At 39.4% G+C, this 27,854-nt stretch overlaps 1 protein-coding gene across 4 annotated transcripts in view; it reads left to right on the top strand.

Annotated features, from left to right (window-relative positions):
- Window positions 1-27,854, top strand: part of LARGE1 (LARGE xylosyl- and glucuronyltransferase 1) — a 272,087-nt gene that overhangs the window by 219,830 nt on the left and 24,403 nt on the right. For all 4 annotated transcript variants that reach the window (XM_041416690.1, XM_041416691.1, XM_041416689.1 and 1 more), the window contains 3 exons: window positions 7,533-7,645; window positions 9,167-9,292; window positions 18,216-18,371. In XM_041416690.1, coding sequence (XP_041272624.1) covers window positions 7,533-7,645; window positions 9,167-9,292; window positions 18,216-18,371 — 395 coding nt within the window. The remainder of the gene's footprint in view (window positions 1-7,532; window positions 7,646-9,166; window positions 9,293-18,215; window positions 18,372-27,854) is intronic.

A 27,854-nucleotide genomic window follows, 5' to 3' on the forward strand; every position in this document is an offset into this window, starting at 1 on the left:
CTACACTGCCAGGTAACTTAGCTGCCCAGTTCATTCTTCACTCTTGACTCCCTGTTTATCCATAGGACACAGAAATTAGTACCCTGTCTTTCTGAGGAACCAAACTGTCTTTCATTAAAAAAAAATTAAAATTAATAATGTTTAGTGTAATTTGTTCACAGTTCACTTCAGTAAGTATTTCTAGAACTAGCATGGATAGGACTACACTCCATTTGGCACCTCTTTCCAATCCTTAAGTGTGGCAGCAGAAGATTACTATTCCAAGCATGCCCCAATGACATTCTCCAGTGTATGCAACACAGACCCTGTGTTCCTTGCTAAAAACACTCCAGTCTAGCAAACTGTAACATGGCTCTCTCATAATGTTATCCACACTGAGAAATGCAAACAAAATAATCATTCTGTCTAACAACTGAAGGAACATAAACTAGACCTCAGAGAACAGTGCTGAGCAGGATGAACGTGGCCAGCAGGGTGTGTTCAGGAAAGATCCAGACCCTGAGCAGTGCAGGCACACCCCCAGCTGTACACACACCACCAGGGCTTTGGTGCTCTGGGTGCTGGGGACCACTTCTTGGACGGTATATATTTTAAAATGTAGATTTAGCTACTTGTCCAGGGCTAAGCTCCACAGGTCAAAGGTGACCACTTAAAAATTGGCAAAATTCAGCGATAATACTGGAAAATTTCCCATGAAGTTTGGAAAAATGGTTCCAGGAGCTTATCTGGGAGCAAGTCAAAGGATAATTTGATCCTAGGTTATTAATATTTGGAGGAAAAAATAACATTTCTTAATGGAGGGCTTGCCAATTTAGCAAAGGTTCAGCAAGATCAAATGACTGAAAGTTCAAAGAGATGTTCAAATTAGAATAAGGGAAGCACCCTTCATCAGGGTAATTATGCATTGGAATAACTTATCAAAGATTGTGGTAGAATATCCATTATTGTAAATTTTTAAATAAAGACTGATTTTTTTTTTTCTAGAAGTTGTGCTCTAGTAGGTCCCAAACTGATTTTGAGAAATCCTCTGACCTCTGTTATGCAAGAGTGAAAAATTATCCTTTCTGACTTTATCACCTAAATAAGTATTTAATCAGGACTTTGTTTTTCTGTTGAAGCCACCTAAGCACACAGGCAAATGAAACCACAGTTAATCTTGTGTGTAAGAATTTACTGCAGTTTTAGTATTGAAGAGAGGAAAAGTTCTTTAAAACTTTGTAGAAATTTTCAACATTCACACCCCTCACCTACCCAATATCCCTTTTCCTTTTAAATCTCACATTTCAAAGTGCTTCATAATAAGATGTGTACCTGGCCATCTTTTAGCTAGTGGCCACTTTGGCACCTTCATGATGTGCTTCAGACATGTGCAGAGATGCAGACAGAGCAGTGTCAGCTGATCCTTGTGCATGGCAGTGGTGTGAGATGTCCTTAAGACAGATCTCAGCTTCATGTGGCCACTGCCGTGGTGCCGCAGTGTATAAAGGCTGAGCCTCCCTCCTCTCTCCCTTTGCAGGTCTGATGCTAGAGCGTGTTCTCTGAGATTTAAAAGTGCTCAGCAAAAATTTTCCCATTCTTTTGAATTTTATGAGATTTTAATGATGTGCCTCTTACAGGGTTTTTTCTCTTCTTAGGAGCCATTTCCATAGTTTACCAAATGAGAGCTCCCAGGAATATTTCTTTTTTGCCTCTAAAATGTAATTTCTCTGTGCTGTATACTCACAAGGGTCACAGGGTGCAAAGGCTGTGAGTAAGCAGGAGCTTTTCAAAAGCCGTGTAAGGAGCTTCTTCACAGATGGTTTTTGTCTCCAACAACCCTTTGCAGAGGGTTCAGGATACAGGCTTTGAGGAGAGTTACTATCCTTAATGTCTTCCTTGTTGCCCAAGCAAGTATGGCAGCTGGGAAGAAACCCTAGTTTCCATTTTTTGCTTTCCTAATATTTTGGTTATTTTCCACCCATGTTGTTTTCCATGTTAGGCAAATCTTTTCAGCAATTTGGGCTGTCAAGCGTGTGATTTTTTACTGCTTGGGACTTTATATGCTTGGGATCTGTGTGAGAGAAGGCAAATTTCTTCAGGTCTAGAGATGATTTTTCTTTGCTGACCTCTGAAAGGCCTGTGGAATTGTTGGTTCTCTTCACTAGACTCTGGGAGATAAAAGGAGAGAGAATTACTGAGCAGAGGTTTTCCTCCATAGACCTGCTCAAAGTCTTAAGGCTCATGATTCCTCTCGTCCAGACCTTCTAGACTCTGGAATCAAGGAAATTCCTCTGTAGCAGCTTTGAGACTTCAAGAAAGTTGGAGAAATTCCCCCAGAAGTGGAAGTTATAAAATAGAAGATAGAAAACATGTTTCTCTTCTTCCAAATTGCTCAGGAAGAATAGCATCTAAGCAGTAAAGAACCAGAAAACTGGGACATTCTGAGCTACAGTGAGCAGCTCAATAATAAGAAGTTAGAACTGTGCTTGAGTAAAACATTCATCTTAATTCTGCCTAAGGAAAAGTAGCATACTTGGAAAGAAGAGAATAAATAAAGTGAAACTCTTCTATTTCATTTAATGGTCATCAGGAAGTGTAAACAAAATGTTTATAATGCTTCATGAGGAACCAGCCTCCCAACAGAGAGACTGCACAACATTTCAAAATGCACTCTATGACAACTTCACTTTTAATACAAGTGCAGAGAACGAGGACTATTGCATCCTGCCGCCGTGCCTGGAGGGACACACACTTTGTTTCAAAACAGCTTCTCAGCCCTGTTCAGTTTTGTGAGAGAAAAGTTCCAGTGTGGAATCATCATTTATTCTCAATGAACACATTGTACATCCCTGCAAGTTTTTATTAGTTTGGGTATTTAGATTGTGAAAAGCTTTTTTGAGAAAAGAAGGCTGGTGCTTGTAAGTTCATGGTTAAATAATGTATCAGGGTATTCCAGAAATGTGCTAGAATGACAGTCCTTCAGTCACATCATGTGAAAAGCTGTAGAAAAATGCAGCTTTATTACATTAATGATATGGCTGGTCAAATTATGAGCAACAGATAGTCTATAAACCAAGTGAGATAAACGCTGTGAATTTCAGCCACACAAAGACATAAATTTTAAAATGTGTGCAGTGGCTTGTTTTGGAATTATAGCTTTAATTTAATTTAATTTAATGTTTTTGGCCCTAACAGCCATATACTTGTGTTTTTCTGTGTGCTGTTGGTACTGTGGGTGGAAAACAGAGGCCGCAGTCAGTAGTGTGAAGCTGTGGCTCAGTGGATTCCAAATGCAGTCCTTAACAAACCTGGGCATTGGAGCCCTGACCAGCAAAGGCATAGTCACATTCCTAGCATTACGCACTGGGACGGTTTCCATTGACTTCAGGTACAATAAATCAGAATTAAAAGAAGTTGCAAGTATTTGCTGGAGTACTCAGCAGTCAGCACTATCATGGAGCCTCTCCTAGGACAGCAGAGCTACAAGTCTCTTCCATAGCACTTATGGATTCAAATTTTTGGTGCCAAATTTCTTTCACAAAACATGGTAGATTACTGCCCTAAATGTCTGACTCAGATATTTATTACAAAATCTGAATAATTTCAGGCCTGTTTAACATTATTTCTTACAGACTCAGTAAGTTCATTATTTCTCTCAGACTCATGGTTTGGTGTGTGTGTGCTGCTGAGCTGTAGCAAAATCCCAGTCATTTTTTTAAAACTCACTATTGCTTTATGATGTATTTTGAAGCATGTCTTACCTCTCTGTTTTGGATATTATAATGATACCTACTTGTTGTTTGTCTAGCTGGTTCACTGTTGCAGGCCTAATTTCAAGAAGAATTTTAAAAAACCTGACAGGGATAGACTCTGAGGTGCTGCTCATATAAGATGGCATTGCCTCAAAGGCTCACAAAAGCATCCTGTTCCACCCAAAAGGAACAGGCAAGATCCTATAGAAAATGGTTTCTTAGGAGCTACATTTTCTGCCTCCACAGCACTGAGTAGTTTTTTTCAGGCACCTTAAAAGGCCCATTGTAATAAATTGATTGAGTTTGAAAGCTTGTCCAGTTTCACTATAACATCTCTAAGTGATTCTGTTCTGTCTTAAAATGTTGTTTATTACTTCCAGCTCTACTATATGTTCCTCTCTGAATTTCAGGAGGAGCCATTGTCTTTGTTCCAGAAGCAAGAGGTGGGGATGCTTGGTAGTATTCCAAGGGAAATGGCTGATCTTTCTGCAGACTTTCAGTTTACTATTCAGAAAAATGAAATAAAATATTGTGTTCTGGAGCAGATTTACAAAAGAAAACAAAAAAGAACAAATTTGCTGACATGTCTTAAAGCATCTCTGGAAACCGTTGCTTAGTGAAAACATTGGAAGAAAAAAGAAGTTGTTTTCAATTGAATCAAAAAATGGGAATAGGATGGAAAAGGTGACTCCCAAACTTTGGTTAGTTTAAATAAATAGAAAATTTATTTTCCTTTTCAGATCTTGTAATAATTTTCAATACAATTTTTAATTTGTATCAATTTTGAGATTAAAATTATTTTCAAGTAAATTGAGTTTAAAATGTACCAAAAAATTTTTGCAGTGCTTTCCAGCTGAAACATTTTAATCCAAATATGTTAATTCAGGTTTATTGCCCTGTTTTATTCAATTTATTCACCAATTTTTTTTTTTTGTGCTTAGGGGGAATTTTTTTATTTTGCTTTTGGAGCTGTGTTTTTAGTGTGTCCTTAAATGACATTTTTGAGAAACTGCTTTGTTTGTTTGTTTGCTTTCGTGTTTGTTTGCCTATTTGAGCAGTTCAGAATCTGTCAAATTTTGGTAGTTCAAGCAAAATCTCATCAAGCATCAGGAGAGAAATGCCATTCAAGTTATAACAAGACTAGGATGTTTTCCACAAATTTAATAATAAAGCATTCTTTTTCTCCTAGATCTTGGAGATATTTACATCTCTGGATATGCCTGAACTATTTCCTCAGGACAAAGAAAATAGGGTGTTCTGTGGCTGATCATAATTTGTTTAATACTCATGAGATGTTTGGGTTGCCACTTTTCTCTTTTTCTTTTTTTGCTGCCAAGCTTTCCTTCTGTTTTTCTCAGGTAGGTTAGGGCAGGAAGATGCTGCACTTCTCAAAAGATCAGAAGTCCTGCTGCCTGGGGCCAGATGTTAATAAAATATTCCTTTCATTTCTTGTTTTTCCTCGAGTCTCTTCTTCTCCCAGCAGAGCAGATAAGAGCGAGTCCCTTTTCCCCTTATGTTCAGCTGTATGTCATGTTGAATGTAGTCTGAGATTTCACTCAATTTGACTCTGAGGGAAGCGGGTCCTGAGGCAAATATTTTCCTTATTTCAGACATTTTGCCTGCAAACTAATTGTGTAGATTGAAGTTAGTTCATTTGTTATGTTTGCTGTTGGCAACACAACAATATAGAGGAGAACCTGAAGTTCACAGTTCTGAAAAAAAACCTAATTTTTCTTCTGTGTGAACTGTTTTAAAAGTTCCCAAAACACATGCTTTTGCTTTGCTTTTGGACTCAATAACACTAAGTAAGTGAGCAGTATTAAATTCTCCTCTTAGTAGAAATATCTTCTTTTCATTAATACTGATAAGTAAATAGTTAAACTTCCTATAAGTATTCTCCGGCAGCAGTAAATTAGAAGCCTAAATACAAACTGTACAAAGGTGTTAAACTCAAGCCTGCAGGTGAATTAAAATAGAAGTCACACTGAAATTAGTTTTGATGGTGAAACAGTAAAACTTTGTGAATATTTTCAGTAGCCATGATTGCATTATAATTTAGTACATCCTTTCTCACATATATTCCAGTTTTTTCACTCCATCTGCCTCTTCCACTCTCAGCTGTTACCATGATAGCCCCTCAGGACATCATAGTCTTGTTAGCTGCAATGCCATAATCTGCTGCTAGCATAAAAGTGGAAGTCAAAAAAAAAGATAATACTGCACATATTGAAATATTTCCCCTTTTCTTCCTCAGACTGGAGGCTTAGAGAAATTAAGAAAAATTGGCCTATTGTCTATGAATTATAAAAACTATTTTATTGCAGTTAACTGAATCTTACCATTATTCTTCATTTTTCTTAATAAAGAACCTTCTCAGCTGCATTTCACTGCAAAGCTGACAGTTCTTTCCAGCTGGAAAAAAATCCTCTGCCAGAGAGGTGATCTCCCACCCAGTTTATTGCTGCAGCACAAGGAACCTCTTTCACACTGATGTAGAATTTCAGAGAATGCATAATGGCTCTCTTAGAAGCTCATGCATGCACACTACATGCTCCAAAGTAGGCTTTCCTTATGCTGGAGAGAAGACAAACAAACTGGCATAAATAGACTGTAGCATGTTGTGGCAATGCGTCCCTTTCCAATCCAACCTCTGGAAGCAGAAAGGTTGACTGAAGATGAAAGGGGATCCCACCAGCACAGGTTCCAGCATCCTTGGGGACCAGGTGGACTAAATGGAAAACACAACTAATATAGGCCACAAAATGCATGGCCAGAAGAGGTTTGCTTTTTATTCATAGTAGTGCCAGGTTTTACTAGAAAGAAACTTGCCATGTCATAGAAACTAAATACAGGAAGTAACTGGAACCACCTATGTCCTCTCCCAACCAGAGCAGCACTTTTCCAGGTACATTTTCTAATTCTGGTGTAGTCCGATTTGGAAAGACTCGTGAAATAAAGTAGTTTATCTGCCATTTTTAGTTATTTCACCGCAGCGGTTTTAGGAGAGTTTTTCTTAAGCATTCAGACTACATCTTTTTCTCATTACTTTTGTTTTGTTTTATGTTTACTTGGACTCCCTGAGGCAGCTTTTCCCTGTGCCTGCTTTTTGTCATTTCATATTCTTCTGTGTAGCTGCCATGGTTCTCTAGAGTTGCCATGATATTTTTTTGTAAGACCTCTTGTTAAATGTCATTTGCAGATGTCGTTACTGTTCTGTTTACTTCCTCCCTGCACTAATGAAGATATGAAACAACACAGAACCCATCACTGATTTTACTGGGTGGTTTCTGTCAGCCTGCAAGGCTGCTGTTTATCAGTACTCCTTCTTTGTGGTCCTTCAGTCTGCATTCATTCCCCACGACAGCGCTCTTATCTAAGCCTTTCCAAATTCATTTTTCAAGCAGATTTTTCTAAGACACTGTAGGAAAGGTTTTGCTGGTGTTTCAATACAGCATCATTGCTTCCGCTGTTTTCCCTTCTTGTACACTAGGAATTTTGCCAGCCAAAAAGCAACTGAGGAATACAATGCATGTTGAGGTACCTTTCTTCCAAGTTAAAATTTCCCATTTGAGGATCCCGTTCTGTGCAGACTTGGTGCCTTAATGGCTGGCCCTCTCAAGGTCTAGGTTGTAACCAGCACTGACAATCTGCTCCTCAGAGAAGTTTCAAAGATTGCAATCAGATGTGTCAGATAACTTCATGTAGTGTTTTAGCTGCTGAATCAGCACATGGGCAGGGTGGGCCTTGGCTGGTACATGGCATCATGGGTTCCCTTTGTCTCTGCCCCATGTTTCCCTTCAGGGGTGATCTTGCTGCTCCTCGATAAATTGCGGAAGATGAAGTGGGAGCAGATGTGGAGACTGACAGCGGAGCGGGAGCTAATGAGCATGCTGTCCACTTCACTGGCTGACCAGGTGAGTAGGACATTGCAGGACTGTGGGACAAGCACTGAGCCATGGGTTGGGGAAGGAAAGAAGTGGAGAGGGGATGAGATGTGGGAAAAGGCAAGGGAAAGCTGTTGTGCCTGTAGTCAACATCTGTTGAATCATTCTGGGCAAAATGTGGAACAGAATGGAGCTTTAATCACAAAGTTTGATTCCTCTTACAACACTGACATTTTTACCTCCTCTGCTCAGATGATTCATAAGAGGGACAAAAGAGGTTTTCAAGTTTTCATTTTCTGTCCTCCCTTCTTTAACACAGAACTCTCCAGGCACCAGAAGTCCAAATAAACTGTGTCTTTTCCTACTGGTTATTGTCTAATCAGACTTTAGCTTTAAGAGTCTCCTGTCATTTCTTTACTGTTTTCTGGCAGATGAGTCCCAGATGTCTTTTAATGTACTCCTTGCCACAACAGCCCTGTAAAGACAAAAGTGCTGCTGTCTCCCTGCTACAGATAGGCAGCTGAGGCCTAGAGAAGAAATAGTGTGCCTAAACATAGAAATACAGTTTTTCAGTTTGTGCTTCTTTCCAGCTCTCGGTTTAAACCCAGAAACGCTGTTAACATAATACTAGACCTGAACCAATAATTCTTGCTCAACAGCTTGAACATGTTAACTCAGTCCAGCGTCATATTTAGATATTTGTTCTCCTTCTGAGCAACCTCTGGCTCCTGACCAGTCACCACAAAGGAGGCACGTTCCTTACTGTGTACATGGAGATGTGCACTTTGTACAGCATCTCTGCAGGGTGATTCAACAACTCCTGAGGATCATTAAAAAGATTCTTGCAGCTTCACTGTCTTTTCAGTCAGATCCTGAGTTGCCGTCTAATACCTACATGGGGCAGAATTTTGCAGAGCAGAGGAGGGCTGCTTGTGTCTTCCCCTAATACCTTACCTTCAGATTGTCCTTTTAACGTACTTCTCCAACAGAATGGCTGCTTAGGGGCAAAACACTTTCTGTCCCTCATGGTGTAGGCTGCTCTGCAATCTGTCCTACATGCCTTATCCATAAAGTACCTGGAGTACTTGTTGCAACAATAAAGTGCTAGCTAAAGTCACGTCTAGTAATTCACCTTGAAGCAATTTAGCTTCCAGATTCGCTTCCCTCCCCTTTGTTAAAAAGTGGTGCAGTAATCAGAACCAGCAGGCACTGTGTCTTTTACTGCCTGTTACTCTCCCTGGTGACTGGAACAGGAGCCACACCTCATGCCAGCAGTACAAGATGAATGTTAGAAAACTTTGCTGGAGTCCCTCAGCTCTGTGTGTCAGGAGAGCTTGTTCCTCTTGTCTGGATCTATATATCACACCTTAGATTAACAGCACCCTCCAAGGCAACAGAATTGTGGAGAAAGGTTTAGAGACTCCACCTTTCATCACCACTGGAATTTCTGCCTGTGAGGGGGAGAAGGAGAGTCAGCTGGGGGAGGAGATGAGATCACCTCACACAGTAGAAACAACACACCCAAATGTTTCTCTGTTTTTTTTCTGCTAGGATATCTTCAATGCAGTCATCAAACAAAATCCCTTCCTTGTCTATCAGCTCCCATGTTTCTGGAACGTGCAGCTTTCTGATCACACCCGTTCTGAGCAGTGCTACAGAGATGTGTCTGACCTGAAGGTATGTTGCACAGGAGGTTGGAAGGGTGGTCTCTTCTGGGACAGAGAATGAGGGGCTGCTGTCAGAGAAAGATGAACTGCCTTAAGTAGAGGGGAAGCTAACACATACAGTTTATAAAGACACCCACATGGGGAAAGGAAGTGTGACTTTGGTTTTGTGCATTTTGACTATGACTAGAAAATTCAAATATAGATGCTGCTTTGGGATTTGGCAAGGTGTTAAAGAAGGGCTTTGCCTTCTTACATTCTTTACCTGCCACCTGTGCCAGTGCAGCTTACTGCTGAATTCTTATTGCTTTCCCAGGTCTTAGCTCTTCCTAGACAAAGAATACAAAACATTTCCTTTTTGTACTGGACAAGCTTGAAACTCTTTACTGAACATCATTTAACAGAGTGAAATTCAGAGAGGATTGGGCAGACCCTAGCTAGAAATGCATTAGGAGAAATGTAAAGACATTGCTCACTTCCTATTTAGCCTTTACATACACTTTACCCAGTCATGTTGCCACTCATTTTTCCATGTTTTGTCCTGAAGAAAAGAAGGCTGAGTAAAAACCTATTAATTTAATAAAATGAAGCTATAGTATCAGTTTAGTAGCATATTTTTCACTATTAACAAGTAGAGTATAAAAGCAGGATGAATTTTAACAGATATGAGTAAATAGACATCAATTGTGCTGTGGCCATTTTGAAAGACTGGACTCAGAGACTCAAGTATAGTATGCAGGAAGCTCAGAATTGAAGCTTGATAGAGCTTTGTCCAGGTGCAGAGTAAGATTGTGCAGCAATGGATTCCATCAGAGCGGACTAGTGGCATCAGAACACAGTAAATATTAGGTAGTTTTCTGATTGATTTTAGAATTGATGATCTGACTGATTTTAGAATTCAGTTAAGGTTTGTATACTTGGTCTTCTGTTTTGAGAATGTAAATGAGGTTTAAAAAAAAAGGCACAAAAGAATGGAAGGGATTGCAGGGGCGCTCTGGAGACCATCCACACTCACTCAATGCAGGACCAACATAGACCCAGTTGCTCAGCACCTTGTACAGATGAGCGTCGAGTCTCCAAACTCTGAGGTTTCACATGCTCCCTGGCCCCATGTTCCAGAGTTTGGCCACCCTCTTTATACAACATATAGCTTAAATCTAACCAAGTTTTCCCTTGTAGCAATTGGTAGAGTAACAGCAGGAGTGTTCAATATGAACACCAGATGCAGGAAGAATATAGAAAATCAATCAGTCTCAACACATTGATTGAAAAAGCTGTGCTTCCAAGAGAAAAAAGTTCTTCTACATGGGTTAACTGATCTGCCAAAATTGGCCATCATTGATTGAATTTCATATATGAAGTATTCACAACTGTCTGTTCAGGTGTGGTCCATAGAGGACAGCTTTTAAAGTTAAATCACTGTAGTGTCTGTACACTATTCACTAAATGGTTTATAATACCTGTTTGTAGGGCAGGATCAACACAGGCACTTTAAAATCATCATTTTATGTCTTGAAACAAAGTGCTGGTAGAGATTTTAGTACTGCATTCATATTGAGAATCATATATGATAGTGATTGCAGGGCCTGAAACATAAAGAAAGATGTGTAACAGGGAAAATGTTTCCTATAAGATGTACTTCAGGAAAATACACCTCCCAGCTGTGACATATGACAGTATTTTGCTGTGAATTAGAGGCTGAGATTAATTTATGTGATTGAGACAGTCAGATTGGAATCAGCACAAGGTAAAGACACAGCCATTTACATGAGGAAAAGATACTGAAGCTGGTAACAAGGATCAAGAGTTGGTTCACCAAATGGTTTGAGTCACCACAGGGACTCTGCAGTATCCATATAGGAGTGGCAGATAAACACAGACCTACAGGAGAAGATGCCCTCTTGGCAAGGCAGCTGATGGGCAGGCAGGATAGCTGTAAGGTGCTTTCAAGGTTGCTGTACATCTCGATTTAGGCAGCCAAAGTGTCATCTTTATGAGTGGGTTTGGAGACTGGTGGAGCTCAGAGCAGATGTCTGATCTTCTGAGTCCAGTCACTGTATTAACTAATCTGCTTCAGGTGTGGGACATGTAATTTCTTTATAACACCTGCATGTAAGCATATGACAGAATATTTTAAAAACAAAGAAAATCTTTCTTTCTTGTCAATTAACAGATTTATCTTTGCAACTGTAATTCAGGTTTGGTTGTTTATTGCTGTATATTGTGTCACAGTTCCATTACAGCATAGGCAGTGAAGTCTAAGATGTGTAATACTCTCCACTGATTTTCTACTCTGAGGTATTTTAAATCAACAAGGGGGGCAGACACATAAGCAATTTCTTGAGCTAAGCTGGACTTATTCACACTACTAAAATTATCCCCTACATACTAAATTAGGGCTGAAATTCTTTGCCTTGAAAGAGAGGCCGGAGCCTTATCTAGTGCACATAAAACCCATGGTTTCAATAAAGCTTTTCCCATATTGAGCAGTTAAAGAACCGACCCTTGGGCAGCACTGTTTAAAATTCTTCATACAATTAAAAAAAAAAAAAAGGCATATACCAATTAAAGTTGTAAATTTGGATTATGAAAATTATCAAAATTCTAGTTCTGTAAAGAAACCAGCTGGTTAGGTATATGAGTCTGACAAAAAATTAACAAATGTCATTACTCCAAGTTAAAAATTTCAGTCTTAAAATCACCCAAGTTAGTTCCATGGCATTTAATATAAATGGCACAACACAACAGATTTGGCACATTCTGTATTGCATGGTAAGACTGGAATGAGAAACAAGGTAAAACAAACCTCCAAGGTAAGAGGGAAAGAAAGACAGATTTTGAAGTTTGCACTGGGGGATAAAGAAGAATAGCATAAGAAAGAAGGAAGTGAATGGAGAGATTTAAATTCAAAGGTGAAGGCGACCCAGTCAAGGATTCCTCAGCCAAAACAGAATGCATTCCTCCTGTCAGACCAAGAAGGTGCTGGTTTGATTCCATCTGGCCTCAAAGTCCATGGGAGTTGAGGATTTGTCATCTCTTATACACAGCATTGTGTCAAGTAAACTTGTACCCCCAGGGCCGTTCAGGAATCTCTGTGTGCATGTGTGTGCAGACACTTCTTTGCTGCTTTCTTCACATTTGTGCAAGGCTGAGAGAGCAGTTGAATATTTCATATTGCCTGAAGAGGATTCTAATCACCTTTTTCTCTTTTTAGACCATGTCAAATTGCATCTCTATCCATTTAAATGATTTTTTTTTCTTTTTGTTGGGGATTGGTCTGAATGTGAGGTTCATTTATGTATTGCTTTTGCTGGATTAGTCCCTGCTTTTGCTTGCTTCTTGGTTAGTACTTTGTTCCTGTCTGTAAGGAAATCTCAGTTACTATGATTTGGCACAAACCTAATGGCAGGAAAAGTACTGTGAAAGAAGGTAATGAATTTTGATACCTCTGACAATGAATCATGACCTCATTGAATGAGTCAGTCATAAAGTCTGGTTGTCAAGGATACAGATGCTATTTACATGTAGACAATCTGGTAATTCACAATCACAGAAATCAGATGCTGGACTCTTCAATGGGAATGTATCAAATTATTAGAATTTATACACACTCTAACATGGAAAAATGCTTTACAACCTATTGATGGCTTTTCAAACGGGTTTTGAATCCAGCTGATACTAAATCAGCAGCTGATACTAAATAATGAACCTCATAAATTCCTCAATGGGAACTTGTGCTCTGTGATTCACCATGTCCTCCCTGGGAATGTCCTCCACACTGGGAGAACTTTGTGATATTGCTTACAAAAGTCTAAACAGCTTCTTTTCCATAACTGTAGTACATCATTTCAGCTCTGCCTCAGACATGACCCATTTCACGTCTTTGTGTTCCAGTCCCTGAGCTGCCCCATGCTCTCCAAGCACTTCTGCTCTAATCTGCAGCACTTCTGGCATTCTGCAGCCCTGCACCTTTTAGTGCCAATGAAGGAAGAGCTGCAGTGAGAAGGGTGAGAGCTCGAGAGAGTTAAACAACACCCCTCCTTTGAGTGAGCGTTGGAGCCAGTCAGGTGTTTCTGTCCTGCAAACAGGAAGCACCATGGTGCTACAGGGGTGTTCTTACAGGCAGGAAGCCTCTCATTAAACACTGGCACAGGAGCTGAAGGAAAAGAAGTAGAAGAATCCTTCATAGGACAAATATAGGCCTTTGAAAAGCACAGTGTAGTGCCATACAGCAGTGGCAGTAAGCAGGGGAGTAAAGTAATCCCTGGGACCATGGGCACCAAACTAGTCAGGGATTTGAGTCCCATGTCCAACCAACCCAAGTGTCTTCTACTTACATGGTTTAGAAATATCACATTAAAATCTCTGTGATGACATTCTTGCGAAGTATACAAACCTTTCTGAGGAAATTGGTTCTTCTATTAAACCATTCATTTCTGATAAAACACAGTTTAAAAATAAAGTTTCCAGACATTTCTAATCATGGCATAAGTTACATATGTGGGGCATATTTGCAGTGAGGTTTGGGGCATATTTAAGCTTCAAAAAATGCCTATTGAGATGGCATTAAAGTGACACATATAGGTGGCTTTACTGTGCAGACGTGCCAAATGTCTAACTCCTACTGATTTCAGTGGGATGGGTCTCATTGCCTAAGCAAGGACTCTAGTTTTTTAGCAGAAAAACTTCCTGTTTACAAAATACCACTTGTTTACCTAAATTGTGAAGTGCTCATGGGCTTAATTAAGGATATCTGTTCAGTGCCTTGCAAAATTAAACTTCTTTAAGCTTAAATTTAAGCTTAATTTATTCGTACTTCTTTCCCTTCAGCCTGGAAAGCAGGTATATAACTACACAGGATATCCTGTGCTCTCTGATTCTGGAAGGACTGAAGCAGAGTGAGAAAGTATTAAGATGTGTCTTTGGGTGAAAAAATGGAAGAGATTGTGGTTAAGGAAACATTTGTCTAAATACTTATTTTTGAGAAAATGCTTCAGGGGAAAAAATGGTTAAAAGTACCTATAAAAATAATGTATTCATGCTTATTGTTTCGTGGTTTGAACATCATGTTTGAAACATTTAATCTTCCCAGAGATTAAATGCAGTTGGTAATGTAAGGAGGTTTGCTGGGATTTTTGTTTTCAGTTTATTTCCATCCAGATAACTGTTCTTAGAGCCTTCCTAGACTCCCCCAGCATAAAACATCCTCTCTTCCCTCCCATCTCAGATCCCACTGCCAGTCTACGAGGCTCCCACTGTGTCATTCACTGAGTGCCTTGGGTCAGAACCTGGGGAATAAATGGGAAATATGGGTGCAGTTAGCCTGTTTCAGTCCACAAACGTATGGAAGTGTTCCAGGAGGCTGGCTCTGTGTAATCAGGGAGTGGTAATGGTTGCTGATTAACTAGGATGGTATTAACAGAAATGTGCATAGTGCCAATTTGCTTAATGACAACTAACCAAGTGTTAAATAGATGTGGAATTTTAAGTTCTGATCTTTCAGTACTTAAATTGCCAAATTAAGATTAAGGAAGTGTATTTTCTCATAGTTCTCAGGACGCTGTGATCAAGAGTGGGAAGGATCAACTGAAGGCTAGCATTGATCCTGAAGTGTCTACCCAGATAATGGCAATGGAATTTTATATTTCTAGCTGGAACTTCCTCTGTAAGCCAGCACAGCTTTGAAATAACTTAGAAACTAGAAGAAGAAATAAACATGGTATTATGGTGTTATTTAGCCTTGGAACAGGGATGTTGGAGTAATGAGATTTTCAGTTTCTAGATTTCACTTTCTCTTTTTAATGTGGCGATAACAGTCTTCAAAGTGGTTTGTTTTTTTCCTTCTGATTTCCCTGTAGTCTCTTGCCAACTGATCTTTTTTATTTCTCCAATCAATTTACTGTTGTGCACAATAAAATCTCTAATGCAGTGGCCATACCTTTACCTGTGCAGTCTTTATCATGTTCCTCACTATGCCCATGATAGTTTCTACAAGAGTGTCTTGGCCTGCACAAATTCTGGTGTAGCTGATGGTGCAATAGACCATATCAGACAGCCAGAACTGAATGTGAGTTTGTGGGCTGACATAAAAAAGAATATGGTCTTTGGATGTAGTGTTGTATATCAGGGTGAAGAGTCTTGTTTCTTTTTGAAACTTGCTGTTCTTTTTTATGCTTTGGTATATCACATACTATTAATTTAATTAATAATATTTACATTTGAAAAGCAGCCTGCTTTTTTGCTAGACTTGTTTTGTGGTTTTTCTACCTCAGGTCATCCAGAAGTTTGCATAGTTAGTTCCTTGATGTTCTTTAGCACATAATTTTAGCACACATTGGCATGTGCTCTCCTTTTTGATTAAAAAATCAGCTTGTTTTGTTAGTCATCAGCTCCATTTAGCTGTGTGCAGTTCACTCCAGCTCCTGACATCACTGTACATGCAGCACCCTGACACATTTCAAATCTGATCAGATCTGAGCCACCAGCTAAGCCCGTGACACTTGCCAGCTTACACACAACAGATCCTGAAGCACAGCAGCAAAGAGCCTCTGCACTTACAACTGCAGTTGTCTGGGTTTGAAATCATCTCCCACACAACTGGGTAGAGACATCAGCAAAGGCCTGGCTGTGATGTGGCACTGTGTGTGTTGATGGGAGTTTCCTGCAGTACCTAGGAGCCTATCCTGTGAGAGTTTCTGAGGTTATTATCATTAGCCATGTCTGTGCTCACAGTCCCCAGGTCTCTGGGTGCTCAGAGTGCTCAGCAGCACTAGGATGCTTGTGAAGATGAGGATGCTTGTGATTATCCAAAAGGAAACACATGAAGAGTAGGAGCAGTATGGAAAGCACACAAAAGGTTTTTCTTAACAAGTAGTTTTGTCCCATTTGCCAGCTTCTTAGCTTTCTTTGATCCACTCTTAAATAAGTACAAGTTACCAGCAGACAGTTTCCATTCTATGCCTGCTTGTAAAAATGCATGCTGGTACCCTGTAAAACTGCTAAATAGCTCTTCAGGTTCCTTCAGCCCTGTGCTTCTGTTACATGTGCCCATTTCCCTGAGGAAGGATTCAGTTGCTGAGATTTTTTTTTCAAGCATTAATGCCTTTTGCTTCAGTTAAATACAGTGGAACAAATATGTCAAGTTCTTTTCAAAGAAAGGAGATTTTGAAGATCCGTTTTTTAGTGGAGAAAATCTGTTATCTTAAGTTTATGTCCTTACTTACCCAAAGCTCTTTTCATTTATGTGGTGGTCTATATTTTCACCACATGATGCAGCAACATGTTACTGCACAGTTGTGCTACACTTCTGAACATCTGTACAAATGTAAAACCAGCAAAGAATGTAGCATTACCTGGGACAAATATCTACACCAAGAAAGTTGGTCCAAATAATTTCCCAAATTTATGCAGTGTGTGCATGCATCATAATCTTTATTTAAGGTGATTTATTTAAGGTTCTCCTATAACTGGGAAAAGCAATTTGACAATATCTGAAATTATCTTCTTTCCCTACAGGTGCTTTTCTTCAAGTGCTTGTATGGTTTTCTGATATCCTAGTAGGCTTAGCAGTGAAATCCCAGTAATGGATAAAGCTTTTCTTATCAGGAGATGTTTTGTGGGTTTTGGGTAGGTAGAATAGAGTGCCATAGCTTTTATGGCAGTATAAATACTCAGTGGAGCGACCTGTTTTTTGATGTAGTCCAGGCAGAGTTCAGGCTGCATCCTGCTCTTTCCTCATCCAGTCCACTCACTAGGCAACAAATACCACGGTTTCAGAGAACTCCCTGGTCCTGTGAAGCTGCCTTGCTGACACCAAGAGAGCTGCATTCATCCTGTCTGGGCTGCTCCTGCTGTGTGTGCTGTGCTTCAGCTCGGTGTGTTCCCTGCCTGAGCTGTGATGTTCAGAGCAAAGCTGACCATGGTGCTGCAGCTCTGTGCTGTGTGTGAGTGACATGTGTCTTCACACAATTAACTTAATGGATTCAGAGAACTTCCAGAACTTCGAGCTTGGAAACATTCCCAAAGGAGACTCTTTATTTTTAATCTCTTTAGAAGTCATAGGAATAAAACTGAATACAAAGCATTTGGTGATTTCTTTCTTACGTCTAAAATATAGCTTCTATAAAATGAAATCATTCCTGCAAGCCACTATTGACTCCCTCTTGGTTTTTTTTTTTGGGCCCCATTCCCATTCACGCTGGCAGCAGTGCAAAGTTGCTTCAATGCAAATGAGGATCAGGCCCTTTATGCCAGCATTAGAGTTTAAGTCTAGGTCACTGTGACAGTCATCTCCCATTAGCAGAGGATAAATATCTGCTAGAAATTGGAACTCAGAGAGTTGTACTACATCGCTGTGTTGTGTTAATGCAACACAGATCAGTCTTGTTTAAATGAAGCAATGGCAAAAAGGAAGACAGATTAAATTCAGTCCTTTTTGAACTATTTAAATGGATATGGGAATTAATTTCAAGCTTCTTCTCAATACCTAACCAGGAAAGAGGCTGCCTGGCCTGAAACAGGGAATCACTTTCATTAGCAGAAACAGTCATGTGGAAATCTGAGATTAATGTTTAATACCTACATCACTGTGTCCCTTGTCATTCCATCTTCTTCAGCAGAGTCCATAAACTAGCAGCTCCATGATTAGAATTGTGGAAGCACTTACAAGGTGCTGTTCTCAACATAGAGTATGTTGAGAATGTGCAGGTGATGCCATGGAAGAGTTTCCAAGCACATCACCTCCAGAGTGTACAGTTACTTGTGTAAGACACAGCAAAGCATTCCCTATAAAAAGACAGAAGGAAGTCTGGGTAGTTTGGGGATTTTTTTTTTCTTCTGTTTTTAAGAGGATAGCACAGTGAGTACACATAAAAAGAGCAGATAAAGCAAATCTGTATTCTAACAGCAGGATGTCTTTTCTCTTTTTTCCCTCTGAGGTGATTCACTGGAACTCACCGAAGAAGCTGCGAGTGAAAAACAAGCATGTGGAGTTTTTCCGCAACCTCTACCTGACATTCCTGGAATATGATGGGAATTTGCTGAGACGGGAACTCTTTGGCTGCCCCAGTGAAGCAGATGTTAACAGTGAGAATGTAAGTGGGATGTCTAAGGCTTGGTGATACAGATGGTTGTTCAGATAAGGCATGGGATTTCTGAAGACTTGGAGTTGGTTGTGGGGGCAGTGTGGGGCAGTGGAACTCAGGAGAATTAAAAGCAATGCTCAGATTCCCAGAGAGACACTGTGCAAATAATTTAATCTCTCTGTGCCTCAGTTCCTCACCTGTAAAATCATTGTATTAATCCCATCTTTACCCTGGGTTTTGCTGCTTTTTTTTTTGTACTTTACTCTTTTAAAATCCCCAACAGAGGTAACATCACAAGCTGAAAATGAGGATTTGGGCTCTTATTCCATTAGGCAATTTGTAAATCTCACCCTTAAATCTTGTAGTGGTTACAGCTGGGCTAGAGTTAATTTTTTTTTCCTTAGTAGCCAGGGCTGTGTTTTGGATTCAGTATTGCAGACCTGTAACTTTCCAGGAGGTCTTGTTTCTTGCTGTGCATTTGTTCAATATACAGTGATGTCAGTTTTGTCTGGTAGATACTAATGCACAAATAATGAAGGAAGGAAAATACCAAGACTACTGGTATTTAGGTCTGTGAATTTTTGCTGTGCTGCAGACTACAGAATGAGCAAAGACTTCAAGGTACACATATCCACATAAGGGATATACAGAAAAAACCTGCAGTGAGACTGCAGGTTTTTTCTGTATATCCCTTAACCAATCAAAGCAGTATTTATGTGTATCTGCATAAAATTTGCAATCAGAACCTTTCAGACTAAGCAAATCTTTGGAAAATGATTGAAATCAAGGATGTTTTCCCACAGATGTACGTGTATGTGTATGCCTGTGCATTAGTACATATAATTCCAAAGCTGGTAACTGAAATGTTTATACCCAGATGTATATGAACTCCTTGTGTATAATATGGTTTCTGGAGATTTGTAGACCAAGTACCAATTTTGCCTACATAGTCTGAAAAGAAATAAAAAGGAATCTGTAACACTTTATTCAGGAAAAAAATATTTCTAAAATATGCAACATTGTCTGCATAAAAATCAATTAAGCAAAGCCAGTATCATGTACGCATTAGCAATTAAGAGGTAATTGACAATCAATATCATCCTTGAGGCTGGTAGTGTTTCCACTTAGCCTGTGAATAAAACGACCACAGGAGATGCCATTCCCATATTTTTAGATACAACACTAGGAGATTGGATAGATATCTTTTAACCCAAGGCACGGCTTCCCAGACACTTTATTTTACCATCTCATCGTCTTCTGAAAGGAGTGGGTCTTAACTGGGAGAGATGGGAAGGTGAGGAAGAGCAAGAGAGGGAATGAGAGAAAGGGAGGACAAGTGCACCAGCAGAGCAAAAGCACATGGAGGAAGAAAATCCTCTGCAAGAGCCTTTTAGACAATCAAGTGAACTCAATGTGATAAATGACCACTAAGAGCCTCGCCCTTGGAGACATCAAGATACAAGAGACAGAAGAGAGGGTAGAATAGGAAGAGAAAAGGTGAACGAAACATTAAAAGAAAGACAACAATACACACCTTTATAATACTTTGAGAATGCAGTTTAAAATTGTACTGAATTCACAATATGTTGTGTGGGTTCAAAGAGCATGAATGCAGTCACAGACTCCTTGCTGTATTTTCCAGAGCTCAATAAATCCTTAATAAACAGATTTATTCAGACAGTAAGTTCCTTGGGAGCAGTGCAGAGCAAATGCAAGTTCTTGCTGTAAATGGCAGTCCCTAGAGTTTAAAACAGCTCATTTTACTGAACTTGTATCCGGTTGACAGACACTGGAAATGACTAACTGTTCAAGCCTGTTTCTTATTCAAGACAAGTAGAATGCAATATGGTATATGGTATGACTTGTGTCTGAAAAAGAAACGTAACTCATTCCTCCATTTATAAATCATATATATGTATATATATATAAAAAATACTGGAAAAGAACGAGCTAGACATACAACAATATGTGATTCCTAATTTGCCAAGAGGGACCAAAAAGTTAACAGCCTTCTATGAAAACAGTCTGAAGTAGGAAAAAATCCAACTTCCGAAAACTTCAGAGTACTCACTTAGGAAAAGACATTTGTATTAGTTGCCCTTGATATAAACTCCACTCTAGATTTATTGTAGAACATAGCAAGCGAGTTTCAGCTTTGAAGTTATGAGACCCTAAGAACAGGATTATCTTGAAAACAACTCTTGCTCTATCTGCTGTAGCATATACAGTGTCGCAGGTGTCCTGTTAAATGCAACACATTCCCGTGATCTATTGCAGGATTATCTTCAGAAGTAGAGCGTCTTGTGAGGTGAGGAGGAAAGCTCTGTAATTCCTCTCTGTACAAGAATTAGGGGACCTGAAGTGGAAACAGCAAGTAGCAGGTTCAAAACAAAGACATTTCACTCACAATGTGATGAAGCTTTGAGCAGGCGGTAATGTTTCTAAAAGTATACATATCCTCAAAAGTTACTCTTCTTGGAAAGCAGATCAATCATGAGCTTTTAAGCTTTGGTGCCAGAAGTCCTTGAGCCACAAGCTGAGATCTAGCTTTTTTACATTAGGCAGTGTACATGGGTAGAAGGTGCTTCTTCAGCTGCCTGTGCTTCTGTGCACTGTGGAGCAGTGGAAAAAATGTCAGAACAGCTCTGCTGTTTATAATTGGAGCGAATTACTTGAGCACTAAATCTGCTGAGCCCTGCTGTGGAAGAAGCAGTGGCTTGGTGTGAGTCTCACTCACAGTCTGGCTGTATCAAAAGGTACCCTTAAGGTCTTGTTCCAATATACCAGCCACTGTTTTTCTACAGCTTAATATTTGTAGTGATGCTTTATTTACAATTCAACCTGTAATTAAGGCATTCCATTTGTAATGCAAATGTCTGTAGAACGGGAAAAGGAAGTGTGGCAGTGGGGACTGTTGGGCTGATTCTGTTTCTCTAAGGCCCCTTTACACTTCTCTTCAGTACAGAGATGGTCTTAAAATGAATGTAAATTACATATCTTCACTTTTTAAGGACTCTTAACAGTGCCAGAGAGATGTAAAGGGGCATTAGTTTAAAAGGTAATTGGACCTCACTTCAATCTCTCTCATCCTTCCTCTGTGTATGCATGTGAATACATGTATGCTTAAATATATATTATGTCTATATGCATGTAGAAGTACCAGTCCTTTTCTTTTTCTAATATTTGCTATGAAAGTATAGTACCACAGAGTGAATTTTAAGAGGTCTGAAGGCCATCTTCAGATAATGTACTGCACAGTCCTGATTTAATCAGATGCTGATCTTCAGTTTCACCAAACAGGACTGTTAATAGGTTTCAAAGCATTGCAAAGGAGTGGATAGAACAGATAGGGCTGAGAAACTGAAATACTGGAGGCAAAAAACCCCACAGAACAGGATAATTTATCTGTTTATGTAAAAATGCATATATGTATGTCTACTTGTACATGAGTGCTTCATTCTTTCCTGAAAATAGTCAAGCTAAAAGACCCTCTGTGTGGCAGGAGCAGGCTGGGAGCAGGAGCCTGCCATGTGCTAAGAGTACCCTAAGTGCCCCTTGTTCAGTATGTGCTTGAGTGAGGTCACGCAAAGCAGACTCTTCTCTGCAAGTTGGTAGTACAATCATCCCTTTGTCTTCTGTGCAGATTCTGGGTGGAAAATCCAGAGTATGAACCAAATCCTCCTGTAAACACAGTCATTGACTTGAGTGGGCCTTAGTTACTCTATCCTACTCATTCCGTGCTATTTCCCTTTTCCCACACCTTCTTTCTTATTTTGAGGCAATGCAAAAGATTTTTGAGAAACCCAAAAAGGCAAAGCTTATAATAATCTCAAATTTGAACATCTGCTATTGGCTTTTAATGCTTATATCCAGCATTTTATTCTAAAGCACCTACTATAGAGGCCAGAATATTTCAACAGGATCTTCCAGCCAATCTCTGTAGTTACTCTGTGAGATAGTTACTGTAAGCCTGATTTTAGACCAAGGCACACACTCAACCTTCCAGCATTATTATAAAACTTCTTTCCTGCAGGTACTTCTGCCAAAGCATTAAATCTGAAGGTTGAATGGACCATCCCTGTTAGTGAAGCCTGTGTCCTGATCCAAAACCTGGGGCAAGATCTGTGGGAAGTGTGTCACTGATTCTGCTTGGTTTAAGGAAAGGACAGTAGAATCCCATTAGAGAAGACTTTCAGGAAACACAGGAGGAAAAAATGTCTGCATGTTTTTCTTCTCAAACGTTCAAATCAGCAATACAAAGAAAGAGTGTAAAAAATTTCCAGCTGTCCCTTAACTCACTTGCTGAGATGCATACTTACATACTATGTTTTTACTTAGTTACTTATTTTGTGCAAAACCAAAGGTTCTTAATATGAGCAAAAGGCTGTACATGCCAACTTACAGTATCCACCAGAAAAGAGGGAGATTCTAGCAAGGTACCACACAGCATAAACACTACTAACAAATTTAGCAATTTCTGAGTGACTAAAAATAGCATGTAAATGAAGCTTCCAAGTCAGTATCACAGCCCTGAACTCGCAGTCAGACTGATGCTTTGAGTACCCTTTGCTCCTGCTAAATTTCAAGAGTACAGCCTCATTTGTAGAACTGCAATTTAAAGTTACTATTTTGTGATGTCATAGTCTTTCTCTAGTAATAACAGATGGTATATAGCAGTTTTGAGGTGAAATCCTGACTCCCCCAGCTGTGTTGTTTCTATTATTGTAACTGTTATTGTTATTAAATGCTGAGCTGGCAGACCATCCTGTTACTTGCCTGAAAGTTGCCATTATACTGCTTTCAACCCTTTATAATATTATTAAGTGGAGGAGCACATGGACTGGGATTATTTTTTTTTTATCACTCTATTATGCCCTTTTTTTCTTTTCTTACATTTTTTTAACATGAAACATGGGGAAAAGCTTTGAGGTTTGCCCTCACCAAAAGGTCTGATGACCTCTTCATGAAAATACTACGTACCTCAGAGAAGGAGCTGTCTTTTGCAAACTTGGTGACAAATTAGGCAAATTATAATGCAGAACAATTATGGCTTACACATTGCCAATAGCATTTGCTTTGACTTTCAGGAGGCTCAGCTCTCTGGAGACTTTTATTAGGAGTGTGCATGGATACATCTGACCAGATTATATATATCCCAGTGACACAGCAGGGTTGGGCATATGGCAGGCAAGGGACCTGGACAAAGAGTGGTATTTTCTGTGACTGCTTTCTCTGAATCCTCCATGCCAGGTTCTGACTGGACAGTAGAGCTGAGAGCAAGAACTTGTATTTGGTCTCTGTTCTGAGGGACATCCATTGCCCTCAGTGATGACCAGACAGTAGGGAGGAGAAAAAATCCAGATTCACATACAAAAGAGATGAAATCCAGGTGAAAGGCAGAAAGGAAAGAGAGAGTGTTTGTACTAAGAAGAGGAAAGGACAGTTGGGTGCCTGTAGGTATAAGGAGCTGGCAGACTGCTTGAGTAGGGAGCATGGGACAAGACACAGGACTGGGACTGACTTAGACCCATAAAACTTGCCACACAAGAAGGAATAGGTCAAAGACTAGTCTGGGGCAACAGAAGCAAGGTGACCTATCTGTCAAAACAGTGTGCTGCAAGGGGGTTTGGGAACAGCTCACCCAAAAAAGTTTGTCAAGGGTCTGGGGAAAGAAGATGAAGAGTACTACCAAATGTGACATCTGCAGCGACGATCAAGGGGAGCTATACTTGATATATACAGAACTGTCTGAGATATTCCATATGCCTAAAAATACCATTCTCAGTTGTGTTGAATATTTGTAGTCAGGATAAGCCATCACCTCCATTTAGCAGGAGTATTAGTGGTTTTCACATGCTGCAGCAGAATTCCTCTTGCCAGGTGGGTTTGCTCAGGCACTATCCTCTTTGTCTTTAGCACAGTTTTGTTTCACAGAAGGCTCAATTCGACCCATAGCAAACGTACAAAATTTTATGGTGTGGGAGGAATAAAAGTTTAATTGACGTGGGATTAGTCTGGCTTTTATTACTGATCATTGGAGAGGCCAGAAGGACTTTATGTAGGTCATCCAAAACAAGACTCAGTGAATGCTTTTTCCTCTCTACATCATCATCTGTTTTGTTTATGCCATGCTAAAGGCAACTGTTAATTCACACACTTTTAAAGTGCTAAATGTTGCAATCCAAATTGCCTACTGGTGGGAACTGGACAGCTACACAGGAGAAAATAAAACTGCTGCAGTTTATAACCAGATTTTTGTTACATCTTGGGCTGGTGTCAGTTTTCATTGATTGGGTTGATTTTGTGCTATGAAACTTAACCGCACACACCTGGGAAAAGGAAAGATGATCTGAAAGTTCTACGTTTTGGTCTAAGCTGCTCTGTTCTTGTTGTGTTAGTGTGATATTGAGCAGGTGACTTAAGCCTAGTGTCACCTCACCTCAACTTAAACACTTGATGAGAGAGCCCACATTAGGGGTCTTATCCCTTTCCACAAGATCTAACTGACCTCTAGACACATGACATTGTTGGTGGGCTTTGATCTTTTTTTAATAAATAATCCCTCGGAAAATACTTCTGATCATGGATTTTTAATCTGTCTCATCCGATATGAAGTCCTGGATTTTGGTGGAAGTGAATTGTTTCAGTGACACAGCAGTTTAGCAAAAAAACTAAGCCAATGACAGATTTTGTTACAGTAGGAACAGCTTTAGGAAGGAAGATTCATGAGCAGAGTAACCAGTTTGCCAGTGAAAGGTATGTGGTGTGTTGCCATGTATCATATGGGTCTGCCATCTGTCATAGGGATGCAAAATACCTCACCTCATAGAAATGTGTTAGACAGGTAGACCTGGAAGGTCAAGGCTAAATTATTTATCTGACTAGCCCAGCTTCAAAGACTACTTTTCCTGATCCCCTGTCACATGTGGTATCCCAGAGAAATAATATAACCCATATTTTTTAATGTATTTGTCTCTTTGTTTGAGCATTATGCATATCATAATTCATTTTTATCTTTTGAACCAAGTTCTGAACCAAGTTCTGAACCAACTTTTTTTTTATTTCTGAACCAAGTAGCACCATGATGCTAATGAAGGCATGTGTGGTCTCCCATAACAGTATTTGCTAGGACAATATCTACCCCATACAGTCTGAAAATAATATATTTTTCAACTTTGAGAGTCTTTCCTAGGGGTGACATTTCCCATATACTTGCGAAGTGGCAAGCAGCCTTAGCATTGAAGCTCTTCTAGAAACACACAGTCATGCTTAGCAGGTACTTGCTTATGAGAATAGATGCTGTTTCTCTACAGCTGAGAAACGTTTGCTGTGTTAGGCATATCATTATCAATATAATGGAGGCATCCATAATGGGAACAAGAATCCACAATGGATTTTATCAAATCCAGTCCTTATTTTGATTGTGCACTGTATTTAAGCATCTGTTGGCATAGATCTGTCAGCATTCCCATCATAAACACATCTTTTCAAAGAAGACAGGGTGGGGAGCAAACTTCAAACCAAGCTAAGAGTTCTTTGTCTTTAAATAATGGATCCACATAATATGTATGCAGTAGAAAAGATTATATTAGAGAAATTTTATTCACCTCCATCACCAACTTTGTGATTTGCTGAGTTTCACCATTAAAAAGGTGGGACTTCTGAGAAGCTATGTCTCCTCCTCTTCTCCCACCCAGGGTTCAGTAGTGAACAAAGCTGTAATTTAGTTCCAAATGTTATTCTTGAACTCATAATTAAATATTTTACCCTCTTAGCTTTCAAGCCAAATGCAATCTGATAATTATTCAGTGACTGCCTGATTAATAACTGCTGTGCAATTAAAATCTTCTGGCCTGGTCATTTGTACATTCAGAAGGATAGTAAGGTATGCCTGAAATGTGCATTGCTGTTGTTTTAACCATTTAAATTTCAATCATCTTCTTAATAATTCTTTTAAGGGCACACTAAATGTCCCTTTAAAAGGAAGAAACAGAAAGATACAAGACACTTTCTAGTCATTGCTGTAAATATTGAGTTTAATTCAAATATTATTTGAATGCGATTTTGAAAATAGAGTGCAGGCTCACCTGAATGATGGTTTGTAAAGCAGAAAGAATGAAACTCCGAGCGAGGATACGTAAAAGAACTCCTGATTTCTCTTCCACCTAAAAGAGATCTTGATATCAATAGAAGTTTTGCCTGAGTAAAGATTTGTGAAGATTCAGAGTCTCATCTTTCTAATAGCAGTCCCTCTTGAGGGGTGTTCTAAGATCTGTGCAGAACAATAGCAGAGAAGAATGACAGCTTGATCCAAAACTCATTGAAATCAAAGTAGTATTTCCATTATTCAGAAGAAAATTATAGAGTGATGTACAGGAAAATATCAGGAATTATTCCATCAGCCTTCACAGGAAAACAGTCAGTTGTAAGCATTGCTGTGGATGGCAACCATTATGCTTATAGTTCCAAGAACAACAGCTCTTCTTCACACAGAACAAAAAATACCTACATTTTCCTTTTTCTTTTTTCTTGAAGATGGTGAAACTATTACTTTAATCATTCTGAGCAGGACAAAAAGATGTCTATAATTCAATAATCTAAATTCCTATATAATGGGCATTTTTCTCATTTGCTGATTAATGTTTTACTAATTGGCTATTGTTCTTACAGGATGCTTTTAAGAAATCAGATACAAAAATGTTACTTTATTTGTAACCTACATTTTAGAGCAATAGATACTGAACTCAATTTCACATGTTAAAACCATAAAAAAATTTTATCTTCATAACATTTTATTGCAGGTGTGACTGGTTTTTTTCCTTTAAAATTAATGCATTTTCAATATCCTAGCTAGACGTTTGGCTTTAAAATCACAGAATCATATAATCATAGAATAGTTTGATTTGGAGGGGCCTTTCAATGATCATCTAGTCTAACCCCAAAAATAATTAGTTTAGGAATGGAATTGGTCATCTGCATAGACATTTGGTCAGTTTTTCACTTCTACTTTTCTCCAGAGTTTTTTCTCTTAAAGCTACATGCCTAAGAGACATGGGATTAGATTGCTTTGAGATGCCCATTTTGACTTTGAAGAGGCTTGGTTTCCAAGGGAGCCAGGAAGTTATCTACCATCCTCCAGATTTCTTAATCTAGGTATCCAGAAGCATAAATCCCATTTAAAGGCTTACTTCTGGCACCTCTGCAGTGGAAAGAACATACATCTCAAGAGGAGGAGTAATGATCGGTTAAAGATGTTACTTTCCCAGCTCTCTGTCCGTGCTGGTAGCAGCAGTTACTGTTCTCCAGCAGAGGCAGCAGACTGGGAATCTCTTAGTGCTGAATCTGCTGCTGAGATAGTGGAGAATGTCTGTGACTAGTATAAAACGCTGCTTCTAGTAAGGATGAAATTATGCAACACATTGGAACATTAACTGTTGAACTTGATGATTATTCAGCCTGTGTTTCGTCACTGTTTCATTGCTAGTCTGAATC

Source organism: Onychostruthus taczanowskii, unplaced genomic scaffold (genome assembly GCF_017590055.1).
Source record: "Onychostruthus taczanowskii isolate IOZ18803 unplaced genomic scaffold, ASM1759005v1 scaffold53, whole genome shotgun sequence".
Lineage (NCBI taxonomy): Eukaryota > Metazoa > Chordata > Aves > Passeriformes > Passeridae > Onychostruthus > Onychostruthus taczanowskii.